Below are 23,469 nucleotides of genomic sequence, written 5' to 3'. Positions count from 1 at the left end.
TTATCAATCCGTTATTAATCTGAGAGTGTGTGTGTCTGTGTGTGTCAAAATGAGTCCTCATTCTAAATCAGAAGCTAAAAGGGACCTTCAGCAGATAGGGTAACATCAAGTAAACAAGCAACAGCTCAAGTTGAGAATGTAGGTTATAGTTCTATCACACAAGCCTTGAATAACTTTTTGACATCCATGTCTGCAGACCTGTACTGTATTGTACCAGTGAAAATTTCCTTCTCACCGTATTCATAATTCACCCAAAGCTCTCCTTATCACACACACCAGGCACACAGAAGTCTCAGTGCTAAAGCTGGAAAACTCACAACAACTTTTAGAGGCATAACACACACACACACACACACACACACACACACACACACACACACACACACACACACACACACACACACACACACACACACACACACACACACACACACACACACACACACACACACACTTCCGTTTATCCCGCTATTCCAGAGGGGAATCAGGGGAACTCAACCTGGGGGAGGGAGGGAGGGAATGGTGCAGAGCGGAGGGAGTGAGGGAGGGAGGGATGTTAAGAAACAGCTGAACAACAGAGGGAGTTCACTCTATGCCTACTAAAGACAGCAGACATTGCACTCCTACCATTATCCATTCACAAAGACAGAAGTAGCCCCAATGCTGTCACAAAGCTAGGCATTGGATACAGTTTGGGTTTTAACTGGGTTAGTTCTACAGTGAATCATAAACAAGAAATGTATGGAGCACATACTAACATCACCAAAACCTAAGAGCAGCTTTCATTTCCTACCATTTTCAGTGGCATAATAATCAACTGTAGTTGGGAACTAAAAAATGGTGAGCCATACACCTTAGAGTCCTCAGCTGTGTGTGCGTGCGTGCATGCATGCAAAGAACAGAACAGTCAGAGTCAGACTAAACCCATTCCACCATATGCATAGTGTGAAAAGCCTCTCAGGAACACCTGTGCTGATATGCTGCCGCACTTAGTGCTGACACACACTGATGAGAGGCCAGACACTGAGTAGGCCCATGTTGTCTTAGCACCTGGCCTTGTTGCACAGCTCAACAACCACCCACATCTACTGAGAGCCCTTCAGACCAGGGCAACGCATGGTGAGGGAGAGAGGCCCAGGAAGGGGAGGCCCTGGAAGAGAGACATGCCTATCTCAATATTTTCCACAGATCATGCACTGATCCAGTCTACAAACACAGCATTTTCAGAGTTCTAATTAAATTGCCTCAGCCACATAATTACTGCAAATGATTTTGGGCTGCTTAATTACTGTAACAATACAGCTGCTCAGGCAGTGACATAATATCAGCTTACCTTTCACATACTGACGTCAAGTATTGTATTACTACACAATAGACATTGCAGCATCCGTAGTGTGTGAAAAGGGAGGCATACTGCATATAATGAAGCCAGTGTGGGTCTCTCTCTCTCTCTCTCTCTCTCTCTCTCTGTCTCTCTCTCTCTCTCTCTCTCTCTCTCTGTCTGTCTCTCTCTCTCTCTCTCTGTCTGTCTCTCTCTCTCTCTCTCTGTCTGTCTCTTTCTCTCGTTCGGTTGGCACCCCTGGTATTCATGTATTAACTTCCTGCATCTCTTCTGATACTTGTCTGCCTCTCAGATACCTGGGGCACATCTCTTCCTCACCCCCCTTGCCCCCCTCTTCCCCCATCGCCATGACAGCCATGACACATCCTGGTGACAGCCAGCCCTTCCTTGTGACAGCACTCTCATTAGTGTCAACATCCAATCACCTTCCTCAAATAGAGCTGTGTCACCAGAGAGGAGGAGAAGACAGGATAGGAAAAGAGGAGAGGAGGAGGGGGGAGGAGAGAAGGGAAGAGAAGAGGAGAGGAGAAAAGAGGAGAGGAGAGAAGAGGAGAGAAGAAGAGGAGAGGGGATAGGAGGAGGAGGAGAGGGGAGAGGGGAGAAGGTACAGTAGTGACTGTAGAATGCAGAACTTTTTTTTATCAAGGAACACCGAATGCTCTAGTCTGTGTCTGTCAGATGATGTCAGATAACTACAAATATGTGTTCCCTCAAGCCTAACCCCTAAACCCATAAATAAGCTTGGATTCAAAGTAACTTTTCAAAATTGGATTGGAGATACAAATGGGAGCTCAACTCCATTTGTAAACACAGGTGCTCGGAGAGCTGGCTGTTTGATTGACATGTTTATTTGACCAAGAACATTTCAAACGCAGAGGCCCAAGGATGCTTATGACTGCACATGCGCGCGCGCGACACACACACACACACACACACACACACACACACACACACACACACACACACACACACACACACACACACACACGTCTTCCTCTAACACCTCTCTGTTTCTGTGGAGTTCCTCAGAACTACAGTAGAAAAACATCCACCTACAGAACTACTGTTTCCTTATGGCATACAGATACTGTACACACACACACACACACACACCACTATCAAAACGTACTATACAACACCACAACACTATTGTAACATGAACACACACACAGAAATCTAAATATACTACCTCACATGGTGCTGCAATGCACCAAACAGACAGAGCCGCCCCTATTCACTGCTTACACATTTTACTGCCATAACCTTCTATATCATTCATAGCTTTGTGATAGTAAACAAAGGTTCATGAGTCTGAAAGAAGCATGACAAAGTGTGTCCTGCCATAATGCTGTAACACCTTTGACCCTACCTGCTTGTCCTTGTCCTTGGCCTTCCCGCTGCCAGAGACCCTGGAGGAAGTGACATCACGGGGGATGACCGAGATCTGGTGCAGTGGCATGTTCATCCCAGCGAAGCCAACCAGGTGCGCTCACACACACACTTCCTGTCCCGCTGCCACAGCAACAGGCATGGTGGTCCGAACTGCTACTCCCAGCTTGCACTGCTCTAGAGAGGAGACAGAAGGAAGAGGAAGAGGGTTAAATACGCACGCACGCATCCTCTTTAGACCTATGCAATTGGCCTGGAAAGCAGTGCAATCAGACTTTGATTTCGATCAATTTGATCGTTTATTTTGGTCTGGTTGATTGTTGGTGTGCAGACATTCTCTTCTTCTCTACATGAGGCATAATGAATATTTTTTTCAAACAATTTAGCTAGTTGTCAGGCTGCAGGAGGTTGTTCAGACCAATGATAACCCATTGAACTGAGAGTGATCTAGCAACATGGGCACTGCTGGGAAGTTATAAAACAGGGTTTATAAATAGACCTCCTCGACTTCTGCTAATGCAGCCATCTGTACTGCCACTGACAGCAATTAAGCTTCAGCCCCTTTGTGTCATGTGTGTTTGTGTGTGTGTGAGTGTGTGTGTGAGTGTGTGTGTGTGTGCGTGTGTGTGTGTGTGTGTGTGTGTGTGTGTGTGTGTGTGTGTGTGTGTGCACGCGCGCACATGCCCTAGAGCTCTACTGTAGAGGGATAAAGGAATAGAGGATTCAAATTACAGATGAAGTCTGACAAATTATTACTAGTGGTCAGAAAGTTAGCCAAGCCCGCACCCGCACCCGCACCCGCACACGCACACGCACACACACACGCACACACACACTAAAGTAAGGTCTTGGGACTGATAGATTTCACAGTTTTATCGATTAAAGCAGTTTTTTAATAAACACACTCAGCATGCACCGAAGACAGGGTGTCATTCATGTCCAGTGCAGTAACTACAGTGTCCAGGTGGGTGTTTATTAAGATGGAGAGGTCATCATACCCCTGTGAGCATAACTGGTATGAGGAACATGGAGCCCACTCTCCCTGACAGCAGACACAATTGGCAGCACTACTACATGACTGTTTCATCAGATGCCAATGCTACAGCTGGCTGGCTCATCAGAACATGTGTGAAGGAGGTAGCCAAATACAACAGGGTACAGAATAACACTGATCAACACAACTGTCAGTCAAGCAGAGACATACAGTACAGGGTTAGATTTTTAAAGCAGGATGTGACAGTTTACAGTTTGTCTAAATATGATACAAATATGTCACATCTGTTAAATGAATGCAATTGTCTGATTTGTATAAATGTTGGTCCTTCAAAGCATCTCATCTATTGGGCAGCTGAGAGTCATGGAGGGCTATCGGATATCAATAGATATCAATAAAATACCATCCTTTCTCCTCAGTCCTGTCGATGTCAGCTCCTGATAGCTGGCCTAGTTCATCATGACCTCCAAGACAATGGTGGTGATACTCCCCAGGAGAGTTATTATTAATACTGGAAGGAAAAGAAGCATCGCCAGGCCAGCACACAGATCTTTGTACTGGGCTCCACTAACAACCCTGGCCCCTCAGCTACCATGGCCCCCCAATCATCCCCAGACTACAGCCTGTAGCCTGTAGTATCACTACTGTCATCCTGTACTGGTCCTCTCATCTGCAACAAAGGCCACTGTTGGTAAACTGTATGAGAATGTGCTCTCGGTGGACTTACCTAGTCAAATAAAGGTACCACGAAAAATAAAAGGTATCCTATACCAATGACTATACTGGACTACACATCCTAACAATGTGATTGAGGAACCATACAGGGACAGGGCGAACAACCCTTTTGGGTTCAAGAATGAACCTTTTTTTTCTAAGACTGCAGACAGTGCTTAGAGAACACAGAGGTGACCCTGTCAGCCAGACAGCAGTGTGTCGGAGTGGGGGCAGGAACATACACAGTCAGGAACCAGTGAATTGTGAATGGAGGTGCCTCAATATGTCCCCTGAGACCTGTCTGACAGTCCCCTGACAGAGCACTGACCTCTACAGTAACTAACCACAGCTGGAATACACACACACACACACACACACACACACACACACACACACACACCACACACACACACACACACACACACACACACACACACACACATATATATATATACACACACACACACACACACACACGTGCACGCACACACACATACACACACGTCAGTTCATCATTCATACAGTCAGAGGACAACACAAAGGGGACTAATTGTATATAGAGTAGAACAGGTTAGTGTTAGAGAATTTATCTCTATGTCTGACTAACACTGATACAGACAGCAGATGGTCACCTTGGTGTGTTTTATACTTACTGAGTCATTCTTTCCATATCTAAAAGAGGAGTTATAACACTCTTAATGCTCTGGCTACTGCTGCCCTACATATGGAGTGTGTGTGTATGTGTGTGTGTGTGTGTGTGTGTGTGTGTGTGTGTGTGTGTGTGTGTGTGTGTGTGTGTGAGAGAGAGAGAGAGGGATGGAAAGTTCAGCACACACAGACTATGAGCTCATGTCCTCTGAGAGATGGGAGAGCAGTGTTTGCACAGACCACTGTTTCCCCAACACACCAGCGCCACATGGACACAGGCAGAGTCTTCACCCACCTCCACACACAAACGCATGCAGGCACGCACACACATACAAAGACCAGCTTTGTCATAGACTCTGCATCTACCGTCTCCATCATAATGTAATTTCTGTTATCAAAGGCCCCAACAGCATCATCATAATGTTTATAAAAGGCAACATCAGAAAATGCCTGGAAGGTTGTCGGATCTGACCTTTAGGAACTCATTAATTGGTTAACAGTGACAGTAAGTGGAAGCACATGAGTTTGAAATGTCCATCACAGTGGTAGCCAGTCCTGGTCCTGGAGTGGGTGCAGTGCCTAGTTTAGATGTGGCTACCTGAAACTGAACTTGTTCATGAAACCAAAGCCAGACACGCACTGATGATTTACTGAAAGGACTGTAGTGACTAAACCTCAATAAAAGTAGAATAACTGTCTTACCTTATCATAACCAGAACAACAAGGACATATACTGTTTATGCTTTTGTGTGCTGAAATCACTGAGTGGGGCTTTAAAAAGAGAAGCCCTCCTCAGGCGCTGTTCTTTCTCCAGAGGCCTGACAGGTAGATCTGAATGTCTGTATTCGCCTGAGTGAACTGCTGTTATTCACACTTAGCAGAGCTAGAACCTCTCTGACCCTCCTCCAAGAGACAGGACAGGAAATATAAAGCCATGATCCCCCACTCTTCCACTGCTGAGCAATGAGGCTGAACGCCTCGACTGCTTATCAATCGAGCCTTATATCACTGAAGGTACATAAAGCCCTTATCTGGAACCTCTCTATACTGGGGATGTATGACACTAAGGGCCCATTTCATAGACAGAGAATAAGCCAACTCCTGGACTGATGTGTGCACTTCCAATAGACAGCCTCCATTTAAAGTGCACTGCTGTCCAGGAGTAGGCATAATTAGTAGCTATGCATGCAACAGCCCCCATAGATGTAAAATGTGTTAAAGGGAGGGAAATATGACAAGGTTTCTTTCAAAACCAACAAACAGGCTCCTAATCGTAGCTGCACTACCCCTACCATTTTCCCATGGTTTAGGCAGGGTGAATCCTCTCTCTCCGGATCTGCAGCCTTCTGCCTGAAATATTCTCTGTTGACCTCAATTGGATGTTTAGGTATTTCAAGCCCTGATGCTGCTTTCCAGGCCTGTGCCCCACCAAGATGGAAAACAAAAATACTAGTGAAAACACTGTCTGCATGCCATGGCCCAATTATAAATAATGGAAATAGAATCCATGTATTAGATGACAGGAAGAGTTGTAGGTCTACTGTATTTCATTTTCTACTGGCACGTGTGTTTGGCAGCATTGATAATACCCTGCCAGAGCTAGCACTTCCTCCAGACAGCATAGAGATTAGGAGGGGATAAGTCAAACTTAATGGGCTCTGATAAAGCCCCTCTCTCTCTCTCTCTCTCTCTCTCTCTCACTCTCTAACACACACACACACACACACACACACTGTGTAATTTAATATGTATTTTTTCAAAACACGCTGTGAATAAATTATCATAATATGTTCCATAAACTCATTGTCCTTTTGGCTGCTGTGATTTCAGTGAGCCAGTGCAGTGTGAATATGGCTAAGCTCCTTCCTGCCTGCTAAATGTCTCCATGACTGTTCCCCTCTACACAAGCTTAATCAAAAGCATCTATGACATTTGAGTTTCCTGCATCCATAATACTTCTGTCAACTCCACATTTGAATATATGCTAATGTAATTGTGTTACGGATTTGATTAAGTCTGTGGTTGCGGCAGAGCTGTGAAGGGGGTCTTAAATAAACAGCCTTGTTGGTTGAGGGGGACATAGCACTCGTTATACGCCTGTGAAATCCTCAGAGGATCCTCCTGTTTCATCTGCAGAGGCTGCGTAAATGGCACAGCAAAACGCAGGGCAAATACAATGAACACAATATTATTAAATATTGTGATATTTGGAGCATGTCGTAATATTGCTCAGTGGTTAAACTCCAGGTATGTGCATAACTACAAGTGACTATTGGTAAAACAACCTCTATCTCTATATATACAGTGCCCTGCGTAAGCAATGGGACAGTGAAGCATTTTTTCTTCTTTTGGCTCTACACTCCAAAAGTTTAGATGATAAATCAAGATTATTTTATTTGATGGTATTTGTGTTGCAACCTCATTATTGCACAGTACTGCTCATTGTGTTTCATGGAAGCCAGCAGCACTGCCTGGCAGGTCAGGAGGCTTGGTAATAGACAGCCCATGTCACGACCACCAGGTCAAGCATCATAAACTCCATGACACATCTCAACCTGGTGTTCACTGTGAAACACAGCCTCCACCAACAAACCTGCTCCCCCTCCACTTAAAAGTGCAATCTGTCATTCAAACAACAAAAAAATGGGCTCCCCACCACTTTTTTGGTAAACAGATGAGGGATGGGGCTGGAGAAATGTAACTACTCTCAATTTCATAGACAGAGCTATGGATGCAAGGACTGACCATACATGAGATCATTGTAGTTATATATAATGTATAATAATATATAGTGCCCTGCGTAAGTAATGGGACAGTGAAGCATATTTTGTTCTTTTGGCTCTACACTCCAAAAGTTTGGATTTAAAATAAAATAAATAATAACTAGGAGGTTAAAGTACAGATTCTCAGTTTTGATTTGATGGTATTTGTGTACATATTGGTTTCTAAATTCAGAAATAACAAAACTTTTTATGCATAGTTCACCTATTTCAGGGTACCCAAAAGTGATGGGACACTTGGCTTGACAGATGTTTCTGGTTTGTTAGATGTGTTCCGTCACATCATTTGTGAAGTCATAAGAGAGCTCTCAATGTCTAGTATTGATTCTAGGCTTTGCATTTGCCTTTGGAGTCTGCTATTGGTGTCTGTGAACAGGAGGACCAAAGAGACATCAATAGAAGTCAGTGAAGCCATTATGTGGCTGAAATATCAGAAAATATCTATCATAAACATAACCAAAACCTTAAACCTACCAAAATCAACAGTTTGGAACATCATTAAAAGGAAAGTAGGCATTAGTGAGCTCAGAAATCGCAAACCGCCTGGTAAGCCAAGGAAGACTTCTACAGTGGATAACTGAAGAATGCTCATCATGATTAAGAAAAAACCCCAAACAACTCCCACATATAAGGAACACTCTCCAGGAGGTAGGTATGGATGAGTCAGAGACTACCATTCACAGAAGACTAAGCCTAACCATAACCAGCAGAACTACAAAGGCTAAACAGACCCCCGGATTTACGCTGGGCTGCTGTTAGGCTCCTGTCTCTTGTTTGCAAGCAATAAATACCAGACTCAGATATTGTGGCTACTCAGGACTTTGTTTCTTGAAGAGCTGAAGTACAGAATGGTAAAACCTAGACATAGCCTATACCAGGGCTGTGCCAGTATAAAATGCAAGCATTAGGCCTTGTGCATGGCTTGCAACAGGATTTTTGTCAATTAGATCACAGATTTCTCAGAAGAAATAGCTCCTTTCTGTCTGCCAGTGATGATATGCATTGCCTTGGGGAAGATCACCAGTCTGCAGTCTAAAACTCATCCTGTTAAGAAATTCAACCTCCACTCCGACAGGTTCAACTCTATCTCTAGCTAAAAATCTGAATAACCGAGAGAGTGGAATAACATCTAGTAGCTAAACACATGGCTTAGGGTGACGACAGGGAATTCAGAAACTCACTTGAGTGAATTGTAGCTTCTGACAGGGAGTTGTATAACTGTTTCTCTCTCCATCCCTTTCACACAGGAGAGAGGGAGAGGAGGAGAGAGACCATGAAAGAAAGCATAAACCAAGAGAGAGTGTGCATGAAAGAGAGAGAGAGAGAGAGAGAGAGAGAGAGAGAGAGAGAGAGAGAGAGAGAGAGATAATGACAGGCACAAGCGAAGAGGATGATTACAGATTTTGCTAGAGGGACTGAAATGCCTGGAAAACAAAAGGAAGACGAAAAGTGCAAACACATCAAAAAGTGAAAAGGGGAAGTTGAAATGATTGTTGGACAGAAAGCAGTGAGGACACACACACAATGCGCACACAAAGCAGCAGAGCACACACAAAGCAGCGCACACGCACACACACACACACACACACACACACACACACACACACACAGCTATGGGCTTTAGCAGAATGAGGGCAGTAGCTCATGGCATGGTAACCAGAGCTCTGGACTGGAAACGACACATAAGGTTTTTCTCTCAGGATCATTGATTTCTCATTCTATACAAATCACAGTCATTCTTGACCCTTCAAAATTCCAGGAATACATACCCAAGGACATTAAAAACATTATATTTAAACAACAACGTCCACATACAAAGTAGATAGCATTGTTTTGATTATAAAGCCTAAACACCAAGCTTGATCAAATAAAGACAAAATTAAACATGATTGAAGACCTATGCGGTTAGAGAGAAGTGAACACACACACACAAACACACCCCTCATGTGACTTCTGCTATTTCTGCCTTTTACCAGCTGCTTGGACTTTGACTTTGAGATGAAACCATTTGATTAACCTTGTTTGGTTAAGGTACCAAATGAATCATCAATTGGCTGTTAGTTTACATGATAGTTTCACTTTGACAAGCTTCACAATAACAAAACCTCTATGACAAGTAGCTAGATCACAAATAGTCTGTGCATACAGTATTAGTCCCGCTTGTGTGTGTGTGCATGTATGTGTGTGTGTGTATGTATGTATGTATGTATGTATGTATGTATGTATGTATGTATGTATGTATGTATGTGTTGTGCTTCCCCTGTAATGATTGACATACGGTAAAGGGCAGTTTCGGTTGACAAATCCGACTTTCTAAATACGGAATGAAGTTGCCACATATCATAGACTGGACATTTACTGGACATGACGATCAAAACAAACCATTCAAGACAGTAAAAAACAAACCATTCAAGACAGTAAACTGTGGAAAATCGCCCTTAATGTTGAACCCAGATATGGCTCAACAAATATGTCTATGTTTTTATGACTCAAAACTCCAACAGTTTTTCTTAGAGGGGGCAAGAAACATTCGTCACAGAAACAACATCCAGAGCTAGTGCCTTCACAAGAGTTTCCCATTGAAAATGGAGAAAGCTTAGTTCAGGCAGGACACTCTAAGTCAGTGCTAGCTGTCTACACGTATGCACCTGACACAATCACATGTTACACGTTGGCATGGCGGCCTATTTAAGTTGTCAGTCTACACACACCAGTCAACAGAGAAATGACGGCCCAGATCTGGCTCATGTCTGTTTTTAACTGGTATTCGGATGTGGCCCAGGTACAGCTTTGTTCCTCTGGCCATAAGTGGGCTGGCTCTGGCCTATCTGGCCCAATTTCTGGGCCATAATTCCAAGTGGTAACTGGAATTATGTTGGCTAAGATGTGGCCTTTTTATGGTGAGGATTGGGTTTAGGTACGGCCAAGAACGGGTCCACTTCTGGCCCAGGGAACAAACATTCTGGCCCAGGCTTGGCCTATTTGTGGCCACGACCTGGCTTAGTTATGGTAACCAGATCTGGCCCTGTTCTACTCAAATTGTGGTCAAGATCTGGCAACTGTACTGCAAACAGATCGGGCCCACTTATGGTTGGATTGTGGCCAAGATATGGATAATGCTGCACTCATGACTCAAATCAGTAAGTTATTTGTGTAGAGCTTCCTATTGGTTGGTTCTGATACTCCAAGTGCAAAACCCTGGTATCATCTTTCTATAACGAGTTTCCAAGTTGGAAATATCAGAGTTTCCTAGTTCCGACATGCCATGAATGCAGCATACGTTTCTCCTGGCCCCAAAGGCTACTTTCCAAATAAGGATCCATCTATTAAATATCACAAACGTATCATTTAAGGGAAGGCAAACAGTTAGGACACTTAAGAGGGCAGTAGCGACAATACAGAGACTCAATACAGCAGATCACATTAACAAAATTCCTTCTCGTCAGATTAACAATTTCAGAAGAACATTTAAGAAAATTATCAAAAGCCTTAGGACAAAGTAAAGTGAAAATGACTAATTACAAGAACACTTAGACCCAGTTTACCAGCAACACAACAATCTAAACAAATGCTTAACCTCTTAAACTCCATGCCCTATTTGACTAATTTCCACCTAAAAACCAGACCCAGACTAAACTGCTTATAACATTAGAAATATGACGATCAGATGCAAAAGCAGGATGCCATTTGATAGGTAACACCTTGAAGTTGTGTGTGGACATGCTCAGATCATATTTCAGGATAACATACTACACATGACAAGGAGATAAAGTAAACAATAATCAAATAAACAATCAAATTAAAGAAGAATTTCTGCCCAATTATGGGCCAATTATGTGCAGCTTATGAGGTTTTAAGCAGTTTAGCCTTCGGCCTCCTGCCAAACAAATTACACCAAATTACACTGATCTTATGTGTGTTGTGTTCTAACTGGCCACACCTGAGTCTAATTGGGTGTCTCCTATGAATGGAGGATGTGCCAAGTGTTTGGGGAGCTTTTTGGAGGTCAGAGGAAGCTGATGTGCTACCAGTTTGTATTCTTATCAAATTTGTTCATAAATCAATATGTGTAGATTTTGTTGTATTAGTCCAGTGATTTGTTAACATCTTAGTCTGGGACACAGATGGTCTGTCTGATTAAATCTAGATCTCAAGTTGATTTGTTCAGATCTTTTCAGTCTGCTTTTTTTTTTTCACTGGCCACACTGACAGATATGAGTCTAGATTTCTTCAGATGGTCTGTGATTCTCATCTGGTTTTGATTAGTCTGTCAGTGTTCCGCAGTCAAACTCCAAATCAAATGAGATGAGGAGATTTCCCCAAATAGTCTGTGTATTTCTAAACACTGTTGGGTTGGGATGTGACTTGGGATTGTGTATGAGACAATTTCACAGGTGCTTTGAAAACCCAAACCACCAGTTTATCAATTTCAACATATCACAGAATGTATGATTCATCTTCTCATTAGCTAGGACTAAATATTGCAATATTGTTCCCAGTAGTGGATCAAGATTCCTCATGTAAGGGGAAGGAACATAGGGTACGAGGGGAGATGTGGAATAGTTTTCACAGAATTTACATTTCATGCCATTTCTTAACAAATCCAAGTAACCCAGCAACTACAGAAATGTATTTGGGCTACATAGCTCAAGCCAATAGGCAAAATGCCAATTCTCACCCAGTACTGGTCCCCCATATTCAGACCTACACTGGCCTAGTAACAATCTGAACTTATAATAGCCATACACTACATACAGTACCAGAGCTGGCCAATCAGCAAAGTTCTAACTCTCACCCAGAACTGGTCTCCCACATTTAGACCAAAAGAGGCCCAGTAACTACAGGAACATATCAGGGCCAGATATCAAATCACAGAGCTGGGCCATAAGCAAAATGGCAACTCTCACCCAGGGCTGGCTCCCCACATTTCGGACCAGGTCTGGCATATATAATACTTGCCGTATTATACATTATAATACATTTATGTGTTGTGGTCATTTATAACTTCTAGTCAGGGAGCTCTCAAAAGAGTGGAGCCATCCAAATATGACAAGACTAATTGTATTACCATTTTATATTCAATAAAGGGTTAAACTAAGACGTGAGTGTTCCTGACTGAACTAGGCCTAACTGATTTGAAAATCCAAAGGCTCCTGTTTACAGTGCTACAGCTAGCTAACTAGAACCAGGGATGACTACTGTACCCTACCTACAGTATGTTAAGAGAATTACTGACAGGCAGTAGGATAATGTCTACTGGAGTCACTGTGATATAATCATTACCCTCATCTCAACATAGGCCAGGACATTACATTACATAACTGGGAATGGCCATAAAGCTGTAATGTAACAGTTATGACACACTAGATGCCACTGACTGGGGCCCCTACCTCCTCCAACACTACCAACCAACGTTGCAGATAGAAATGTCATATATAGCGGGGCACTTAGTGGCGTAGCACACTAACACGCATACCACATAATAGCAAGCTTCCTGGTTCGATTCCGATGCTCAACACGTTGTGCATGTCATCCTTCCTGTCAATCTCTACTGTCTATATCCCAATAAAGCAGAAATGCCCTAAAAACATATTAAAAAAAAAAAAAAAAAAGTCATATATAGTGCAGACATTATTATTTCTATCATTCTGCATGAGAGACAGAGACAGAGAGAGAGAGAGAGAGAGAGAGAGAGATGTTTGTTCTACATGATATAACTATCTGTGAGAAACCCTGTGTGAAACCCTGGGGCAGTTTTGATTCTCCTTAAAGGAGAGAATGAGGAAGTACTGCTTGCAAAATTAGTTGGATTGACTTTTAGAAAATATCTAAACCTTATTCTAGCATGCTCTTTGTGTTTTATGGGTTAAACATTAAGGGTGATTTTACATAGATTTTACTGTGTTGAATGGTTTGTTTTGTTCGTCATGTCCAGTCTGTGATCTGTGACAACTTAATTTCGTATTTAGAAAGTCATTTGATTTGTAAACCGAAACTGCCCTTTACCGTATGTCAATCATTACAGGGGAAGCACAACACATACATACATGCACATGGACACACACAAATACTGTATGCACAGACTATACACATACTCTATCTGTGATCTAGCTACTTGTTATATAGGTTTTATTATTGTGAAGCTTGTCATGGAAACTATCATGGAAACTAACAGCCAATCGATGATTCATTTGGTACCTTAACCAAACAAGGTTAATCAAATGGTTTCATCTGAGTCAAAGTCCAAACAGCTGGTAAAAGGCAGAAATAGCAGAAGTCACATGAGGGGTGTGTGTGTGTGTGTGTGTTCACTTGTCTCTAACCGCATAGGTCTTCAATCATGTTTAATGACTCTCATGACTTCCATTCTACCCTTTAAGCTGTATTTATTTTCAAAGGAAATCATTTTAAACTCTGGTGTACTGGTGCAAAAGATACACGTGTGTATCTCTGAGACACAAGGGCACTGTGGCATAGGCATATCTGTTCTAAGGCTTTAAGAGTTTCTCAGTATTTTAACCATCTACCAGCATGCTTGAATATGCCTCTTTTGATTACTGCTTGCCTCAGATTAACACCAGAACTTGACAATACATGAAGATGTCAGGGGACTACAAGATTAGTAATTAGTGGACTAATTGGGCCAATTAGAAATATCCCACCCTCATCAGACTGGAGGATGAGAATCTGCTCAGTGATCGAGGGTGGTTGTCACCACACTTTCTAACCACTCACTCTATTCTACTCGCTAACCACATGTCCTAAACTCACCCCTTACCTTAACCCTATACTAGGACAAATAGGCTTTTGTGTACATCAGGTCTAATAATATATAATATTGTCTCTTCCTTCCTTTCAAGCAAGGCCATGTAGAGATTACCATCCAGGTCTAGTATGTCCCTCCTCCATCTCTGACTCAGCCAGTCAACAGTAATTAGGGAGTTTAGAGAGGTCTGACTGTGTACCAGCAGGCTCTAAGAACTGTCCTACAAAAGTGTGTGTATATGTGTGTGTGTGTGTGTGTGGGGGGGGGGGGTTGGTGTGTGTGTGTTCATTCAGGACACACTGACACACAGCTTGAGTGGTCAGACTGGAAGATGGTCTCGACGATAAGTGACTCACTGCCCTCTCTTCTCTCGTCTCTAAGCCAACAGCGACAGATGAATGAATGTATGAGTGTGTGTTTATATGGCTGGGGCCAGACGGATGCTGTTGGCAGAAGCTCCTTTAGACTGCAGATGGTCATGTACCATGTGAAATAACAGCAAACCTATCAAATCTTATTGAATACTGCCACTTATACAAATAGATGAAAAAGATGTTAAAATCTGTACTGTAAAATCTGAATAAGTGTACAGCCTATGTGACTACTCTGTAACTGCTAAGACTGGGAGAAGGTATGCTAAAGACCATATGGATTCCTGCTGCATCTCTGACAGGTCAAGAGTATTCCTGATTTTGGTACATACTCCTCCGCTCTCTAGCCACCATATACAAGACAACTTCATTAATGGTGTGTGTCATGTTTGTTTGACAAAGCAACATCACCAAACACCCTTATCTTCCTGTTGTTGGAGGATCAACATATCTTCTAGATTGGCTTTGTATTACAGCAGAAATGGGTTTGAAAATACAGTTATAACATATAACACATGTATGTCTGTATCAGTTTGCAGACATAACACAGCTTGGACATGGGTGCCTGTCCGTAAATGCTGTTGTTGCTCAAACACCACTTTACAGGCTGCATTCAGGATGCCTTGTTCAGTTCAGAACATCTCAAGATAACACAACGACAACACCAAAGGCATTGTTGCTTCTCTGTTTGTACTGCCCATAAAGTCAGGTCATGCTCTCTCCCCATTCACTGGGCCTGGGAGAAAAGTTACCTTGGTGATTCAAATGTTCATTTTCATTATGAAACCAGTTGAACAAAATTGATAAGTAACACTCATGCAGTCTTCCTGAGGCAGACTGTAACAATAAAGCAGCACTTTTGAATCTTCCATTGTCCTCTAAACATGGCTGATGAATATATTCCCCCTTTTATTATAACAGGAAGGATTCTCTGCAAACACTCATTTCAGAGGAGCTGTTAACTCCGTCATAGATTCTAGAATAGAATACTGGAAGTCGGAATGTAATTTGTTTATTTGTTCGCTCTTCATTCAATGTTGAAAGGTATTTGTCTCTGCCAGGATGTTATTTAAAATGTATATCAGTGATTCTGGATAAATGGGTTAGGCTGAAATCCAATTTACACATCTGTGATAAATGAATGACAGGCTCCAGAGCAAAGCTGAACAACTGTTTCAGGGTCACAGGCAGACGGAGACCTTGGTGCACCAACAGGTAATATACAGTACCACTCTTCATCCATTCCAGCTGAGCCAGCACTACTGCCCAGCTGATATATAGGTTCTGTTTCCCCTTGTCATTTCATACCATTACCATCACATACCCACCTCCAACCCAAACCCCCACTCTCTTACATCTGATGTGTGTTTCAAGGGGGCTTTGCGCCTCACCTAAGATATCCCTCAGAGGCAAACAGTGCTATCCTACATTCCTACAAGGATCACTGCTTCCCTTCTGCTCCAGCCGTTCCAGTGAGGGAGGATGGGATAGCAGTTGGAGGAGTGACATCATCCATAGAGAGAGGGAAGCTATTAGATTGGATCAATATTCATTCTCCCTGCTCCCACAGCAGAACACAGAGCAGGGCAGGGAGCAGATTGAGTTAGAGCAGAGGAGGTAAACAAAGACAACAGAGTAATACCTTATTGTATTAAAAGGCCAATCAGATCCAGATGGAGAAGAGGAGGGATGAGATAGTGGTGATGATGTCACAGTTCCAGATAATAATAATAATACCTTTAAATAAAAAAAAAAAAAAAAAACACAGTTTTATTAGCCATACAATTAATCGAATCAACTGTTGGAATGTGGTAATTTTTGTACACACTGCCCCCGAGACAACACACATGTACACTCCCAGGGAGAACAGAGCTCTGGGCTCTGGGCACATTTATTTGTATAGTGCTTTTCTAAACAAGGTTACAAAGTGCTACATGTTACAAAGTGCTGTAATGGAACCACTGGGACTGATGGTTGTATACTTCCTGATCTCTCTTATGACAATCTCTGCCTAATAATCTCATTCTATGGTACAGTGCCCTACAAAGGACATGAGACCTTGTATTATACAACAAGTGGTTTGGAATTCCCATTGTTACAGCCTATCCTGCCCATATTATATTAGACAACATACACATGGCCACATCCATTCATAAAATACCATTGTTTACGTTGTTACATAGCTGTTTTCACCATGGACAGCGTCCTTAGAAACCAGTTTTAGAACTATCAACCGGCGCTTGGGTAGTTTTGATTAACATGACAGTCAATACGAATAGAGCTAACGATCAGAGAATGCCTTAAATTGCACTAGACAACCAGTGTTAGTGAATGTAGCATCATGTTTTGTTGAAAAATGTATGGTTTGGGAATTAATCCTGCTTTTTAATGCTGGTAACCCGTTGTATAAAAGCAATACTACATTCAAGCATTAATACATCCAGTAATACACTACGACCACATCACAGCCATGATAAAAAATAATTCATAACTTCATGGACTTTAGTGTATTATTGCTTAATCAACACATACGTAATAGCAAATGTTATACATGGTAAACATTGTAGACGCTCAATGAGAAACACTGATAGGAAATGTAATGGATTCCATGCAGTCAGGAAAACGACACACACACACACACACTTCCTCAGACAGAAACGTTTCCCGCTGGACATGTGTGAACAGATATTTCTGTTGGGTTGTTCTACTTCCTCTCTCCAGACATCTGGCATACTTTGCTCTAACCACCTAAAGTTTTAACAGTGGTCTTGAGACCTTTCTACTAGTAGACCAAATCAATGTTTCCAGCCATGACCTGGTAGTCTATTGTCATCTCTAAAACATTTCAATAATACCTAGAATAAGATAAGATTCTGGGTAGAGATCTCATAATTCCCAGAGTAGAGAGATACTGCAATGTGTGAGACATTATTGACTTATCTACCAAATGCTGTGATATCTAACCAATATACAAAACTTTCTAAAGCATCAGAGGTCAAAGCACTCTTAGGAGAGGAGAGAGGAGAAATAGGCCTACTCCTTTTAAAAATATACAAAATGGTTCAGAGAAATCCATCCCCCATTGGTCACTTTAAACAAATTACACCTAATAAAGGATTAATGCTTCACAAATTATTCATAAAAACACATTCCTTACTTACAAAGGGTGTTATAAGGTTTACAAAGGGTGTTATAATCTTTTTTTTTTTACCTCTTTAGTAGCTTGACATTTGCCTATAAATGATTTGTGATGCAACTGCTGTATGTAGGCATTATAAAGGTTTATGAAGGCTACATTAAACATTTAAGTTGTAGTTTGTTTAAAGTGGGGCCAATCATATAGTGAAGGCATCACAATAGGATCTAATTGCCACTGAAGATATTCCTCATATAGCCTTCAGGGGAGGCTATATGCCAGCAGGGCTTGACGACACTGGCAGTGGGCAGCCACAATATTAGCCCACCACATTGGCGTGTGTGAAGGTGTTCTCACTGTCAGTGTATGTGTCCTCACACATTTGTACACATTGCATTTATTTAAATCTGTATGATTTCATTTAACAGAATGATAGGCCTACTCTACCCCCCCACCCCCCCCACCCCCCCGCCTCCCAAGAGGCATTGACTGACTATTTGACTATGCCCTTGAGAAAAATAATTATTAGTTAATTTGGGATGCACACAATAACAGCATAGTCCCTTCACTCACCTGGGTTTCTGTCTTCTTCTCTCCTGCATCAGTTTTACCAGATTAACCAAAACAGTCTTCTCCTGGTTTGACTCTTAATTAAGGGGCGTAAACATCATTACTCTTTCTGTCTCTTTATAGTCATGTCTGTCAGGACTTCTGACGACTTCAGAGACTTCAGAGTATTGTTGACTGCACAGCCCAGATGATAGCTGATGAGATTTCACACCATGGCAGAAGGCCTGTTATATAGGGAAGGGAAGAGAATACACTGCTGAAGAGAACAGAACACATGAGCCACCATGCCAGATGGGCTGTAGAAGATGAAGAACAGCAAGAGGACTCTAAAGAGTAGACTGACTGGGATACTGCTGTTGATGATACTGCTGTCATCTGGCCATTACAGATCTGTCAATGGTTTGACCTGATAAACAACAGGCTAAGTTACCATACCATTGGAGTTGGATTTTAATTGATAGGCCTACATTTAAAAATTGCATTAGAATATAGGCCTAATGATTATCCAGTAAAGTAAAAAAATTAATAATAATAATAATAATTCTGCAGCCTGGACAGAGAACACCACACCACCATTGCACACTTTTAGTACCACATTGGTACAAACAACACTGCAAAGAAAAACACTTCTTTGAAATCACAACAAGCTTAATCACAAGCTTGTAACTCAAACTGGCATGGCTATAAAAAGTTGGTATTAATAAAAAATCTCAGGAGACAATCATAAAAGAATATGGCTGCATTGAGAATGATGGAATCCACAGCCCTAAATGCAGTGGTCACAGGGCACAGGGCAGGAGTTAAGAGTGGAACATATTGAGGGAAACTGATCTACCGGCTATGATAAAGTGATACTGTAGGCGAAGTACAGGAGAAAATAATAATTGAGAAGGAAGAGGAAACTACCCCCAGTTTTCAGAGAGAAAGAGCAGCAAAAGGAGGGCAAACATGACTAATCAAGAGATCGAGCAAACATGTGCATAACACACTATTCACCATACATGATTGTTAGTCATATTGCATCATGTACCTGTGATATACACTAATTTTGAACAGCCCTACATTAGGATATGAATTGTGCTATATGTAAACATGCTCTGCAATTCAGATGACCAACCATGAATGCAATTGTCCAAGATAGGATGGGCAGCATCATCACATTACATTGAAATAGCTCACTGCATTGAATCGGTCTGGTCATGCTGGATGAACATTTATGGTACCCGGAACTGTAGCCTTTACAAAGATCAGATGAAAGAAATCAAATAGAACCTCACAGTTTGTAAAAGGTCAGTTAGACAAGGACAATGAAACAAACCTCGCTTATCGCGTAGCACCGCGGTGTGTGTGTCACGCTGTCTATAGGCTTTTACCATTAATGCTTAATCATTATGAACATGAAAGCAATTATTCTTATCGACTACGGCCCATTGTTTGTTACAATGAACTTCTCGTAAGTATTTTTGCTTTGATGAATAAAAAGAGCGCATAAATCCGTCCTTATCTCACTTACACTATTAAATATCAGTAGCCTACACTTTTAAGTCAATGCTTCACGAGAAAATGTAAGAGATTCTTTTGTAATAAAAATAAAAATCTGCGAGCATCTAGGCTGCACGCCAACCGGACGACATAGGAAGCATATTGACGGATCATTGAAAAAGCATTCTCCTATTCAGAATAAATAGAGCGTCTATTGCTCTTAATCTCTTGTGATAATTACCATACCCACCTTATTCCACTGGTAAGACTTTCCCAGTATGCTGTAGGAATGCTGTCAGCCAATTAATGTATTTCGGTACAGCGTGAATAATTGCAGTTAGATTCAAACAATCATTCCATAAAGATACGCATCGTCTCCCAGAGAATTTGGTAAAAAGGCGCAGGGCAGTGTAGCCTAGACGTTTCAAATCCTGGAATAGGCTACGTTGCGATTGAACGCAAATCTCAGTTCAACTTGCCGACACAGTGCAAAGCAAAAATGATCACTCACCGCTGTTTTTTTCCGGACTGAATGGCGATGTGTTGTTTATTTCAATGACCCATCTGTATCTGAACGTATGCGTCACTGACTTCCGCGTTACAATAAAAAACATGGAGTGAAAAAATGGACGGAGAGAAAAAATGGATTTAAAATGCGCACGGTGTTGATTGATAGAAAGTCTACTGAGATTGATCAGTATGATGAAGATGATGATGAAGAACACGATGATGATGATTATGACAATGGTGATGATGATGATGATGGAGGTATTTTATGGTTTTAATCCAGAAAGATCAAGAATGTCAGGTATATGCATGTAAACGTATTTGCGGTGTACACATACGTCATATCACAACCTCCGCACCGCCACATTAAGCACACTTCATTCACTAAGGTCTGTCTATAAGAGGTGAAGCTGCTAGCCTATAGGAAGGAATTAAACCTCCCGTTGACAAAGTCCCGACTCTCCCTGAAACCTGTCATTGTGTTTGGTTCTATTACTAATTCACAGTCTGCCTCTCCGTCCTTGGGGGAGGACAACAGGGCCTCTGTGTGCTGTCTGGAGTGTGTGGGCACCTCACAGAGGGCGGTGGGGATGCCAAAGAGACTTGCATGTGTGTGTGTGTGTGTGTGTGTGTGTGTGTGTGTGTGTGTGTGTGTGTGTGTGTGTGTGTGGGAGCTGAGAGAGACAGCAGTCCAAAGCTGGGGTGTTTGGTTTTATTTGATAATACACATAGACCAACAGTCATATCACTTTAAATATCATTATCAGCTGTGTCCTCTCAGATCTCATCCTTCTTAATGCAGGTATATAAGTTTTCTGGTATGCTTAGCAAACTTAGACACTTTGAGAGAGAGAAAGAGAGAGAGAGAGAGAGAGAGAGAGAAAGGGAAAATATTATCCCCCAGGTACAGACAGTGAATGAGGGAGAGAAAAAATAAGGAAGGAGGAAGGAGGAAGTGAATGACAGAGGGAGGGAGGGAAGGAGGGAGGTTGAAAGCAGCAGGCCTTTCCAAGCAGTGGAGAGATCAGTGTTCTCTAGCCACTGGTGGGCCTGTCAGACGGTGGAGTTTGATCAGTAGGAGATGCGACAGTACAGATATCCCTGGTCACAGTGTTGAGCTGTCAAGAAGGTTTTCTTTCTGTGTGTGCGTGTGTGTGCGTGTGTGTGTGTGTGTGTGTGTGTGTGTGTGTGTGTGTGTGTGTGTCCCTCTTAATCCTCCTACTCAGATGAACTTGTCAAACAGGTTGTGCTGATCATCTCATCCACCCTCCCTCCAAACATTTACCCCCAACACTTCCTGTTAATATTGTCCCAGCAGCAGACACAGGAACTGATGCTTGCAATGTGATTCAGGTGTCATTAAAGAAAGGAAAACAGTCACTAAGGAACTTAGTGCTTTTGTGTGCTCAGTCAAGAACAAGCGCAGCCTCACGGAAGGTCATTCATTGTGGTTCGCTCATGTCAAACCACTCTATTTTTCTCCTCTAAGCTAAGTTACATTTGACAATCTTTTCACAGCATAATGATATGATTATAGATAGGTTATAGAATTATACTCAACCATAATGGTATGATTATAGATAGGTTATAGAATTATACTCAACCATTATGGAAGGACTACAAAGAAAAATGTGGACCACAATCAATATCACCACCTGCACAGGATTAGGGCAATCTCAAACTCCAGAATCCCTCTCTCAGGATATTTGATTCAACGCAATACAGAACAAGTGTGTCTAAATTAGGAAATAGGACAGCTAATTGTAATGTTATGGCTGTGTTACCCTTTAGAGTCCTAACTAGTGTTCAGCTCTGCATACAAAAAGAGGACATTAGAGAGGGATGTGAAATGAGTCTGTACTTCCTGTCACTCCTGATGTCTCTTAAAGGTCATTGAGTCTGTAGCCCAGAATTGCTCAAGCCACAGACATAGAATGACAGAAATATAGTTCTACAATGGACATTACACTGGTTAGCAAGGGAAAGTTCAGTGGTTTATTTCCTTGTTGCATTCTTTCATATCACTTACACAGATCCAAAGACAACAACATACAATGGTCACAGAGGTCTAACTGAGGGACTTACTTTCACTTTTCCAATAATTGAATCAGTGTGGATGGAGGAGAGGAGATGAAGTGGCGACCCAGATCAGATCAGTATTTCCAGTATTTCCAAGGAAATAAAGTGACCACCACTTCTCTTTTTGCCGAAGTGCTCGATGACTCATCATATCAATGCGCCAGAGAGTTGTTACCTAGGCACCACAACTGATTTCTGGCAATGAGATTGCACAAATGGGAGAGCTGATCAAGCATCCTTGGTTTTGAAAAGGAACATTCAGTGTAGTATTATATAGTCATAAAACAAAAAGTTTCTTATCCAGTAGTGCACCCTCAAACAAACCAAATATATAATTGCTCAGAGGCTAGATTTACTCAAAGGAGCACACACTTTTCTCTGTTCTGTTGGAATGTTAGCCTTTTTGAGCACATTTTCCCTTCCACTCTCCTGGCTTGCCAACTGATGCAACAACTAACTAAATGCCTAACCATGACAGGAAATCACTCTTCAAAAGCCCACTTAAATGACTTCCACTCTCTATCTCTAAAGTAAAGAAATAGGCATATAAGACAGACAGGCCTGCAATCCAAAAGGAGTCAGTCCTGAGAGGGACCCAGCCAACAGTTCTGACAGTGGTACTGCATATCAGAAACAGATTCCTTGGCCCGGTCCATGCTCTGCATCTGGGGAACACGTTGTGTCCATGTCA

General features: G+C 42.1%; 1 protein-coding gene across 4 annotated transcripts in view; it reads right to left on the bottom strand.

The window, feature by feature from the left end:
- The window catches only part of marchf8 (membrane-associated ring finger (C3HC4) 8), a 70,810-nt gene extending 50,035 nt beyond the window's left edge, over positions 1-20,775 (bottom strand). For 2 of the 4 annotated variants that reach the window (XM_083695411.1, XM_083695414.1), the window contains exons 1-2: positions 20,443-20,675; positions 2,712-2,908 (exon numbers count right to left, since the gene is read on the bottom strand). In XM_083695411.1, coding sequence (XP_083551537.1) covers positions 2,712-2,807 — 96 coding nt within the window. In that variant the 5' untranslated portion in view covers positions 2,808-2,908; positions 20,443-20,675. Of the gene's footprint in view, positions 1-2,711; positions 2,909-16,646; positions 16,662-20,442; positions 20,676-20,703 lie in introns of those variants that run through there. The other 2 variants (XM_083695412.1, XM_083695413.1) reach the window with 2 other exon arrangements.
- Between the last annotated feature and the right edge of the window lie 2,694 nt (positions 20,776-23,469).

Source organism: Argentina silus (genome assembly GCF_951799395.1).
Source record: "Argentina silus genome assembly, chromosome: X".
NCBI classification, from domain to species: Eukaryota; Metazoa; Chordata; class Actinopteri; order Argentiniformes; family Argentinidae; genus Argentina; species Argentina silus.
Note: the sequence above shows the minus strand (reverse complement) of the source record. Positions and strands in the feature narration are given on the sequence as shown.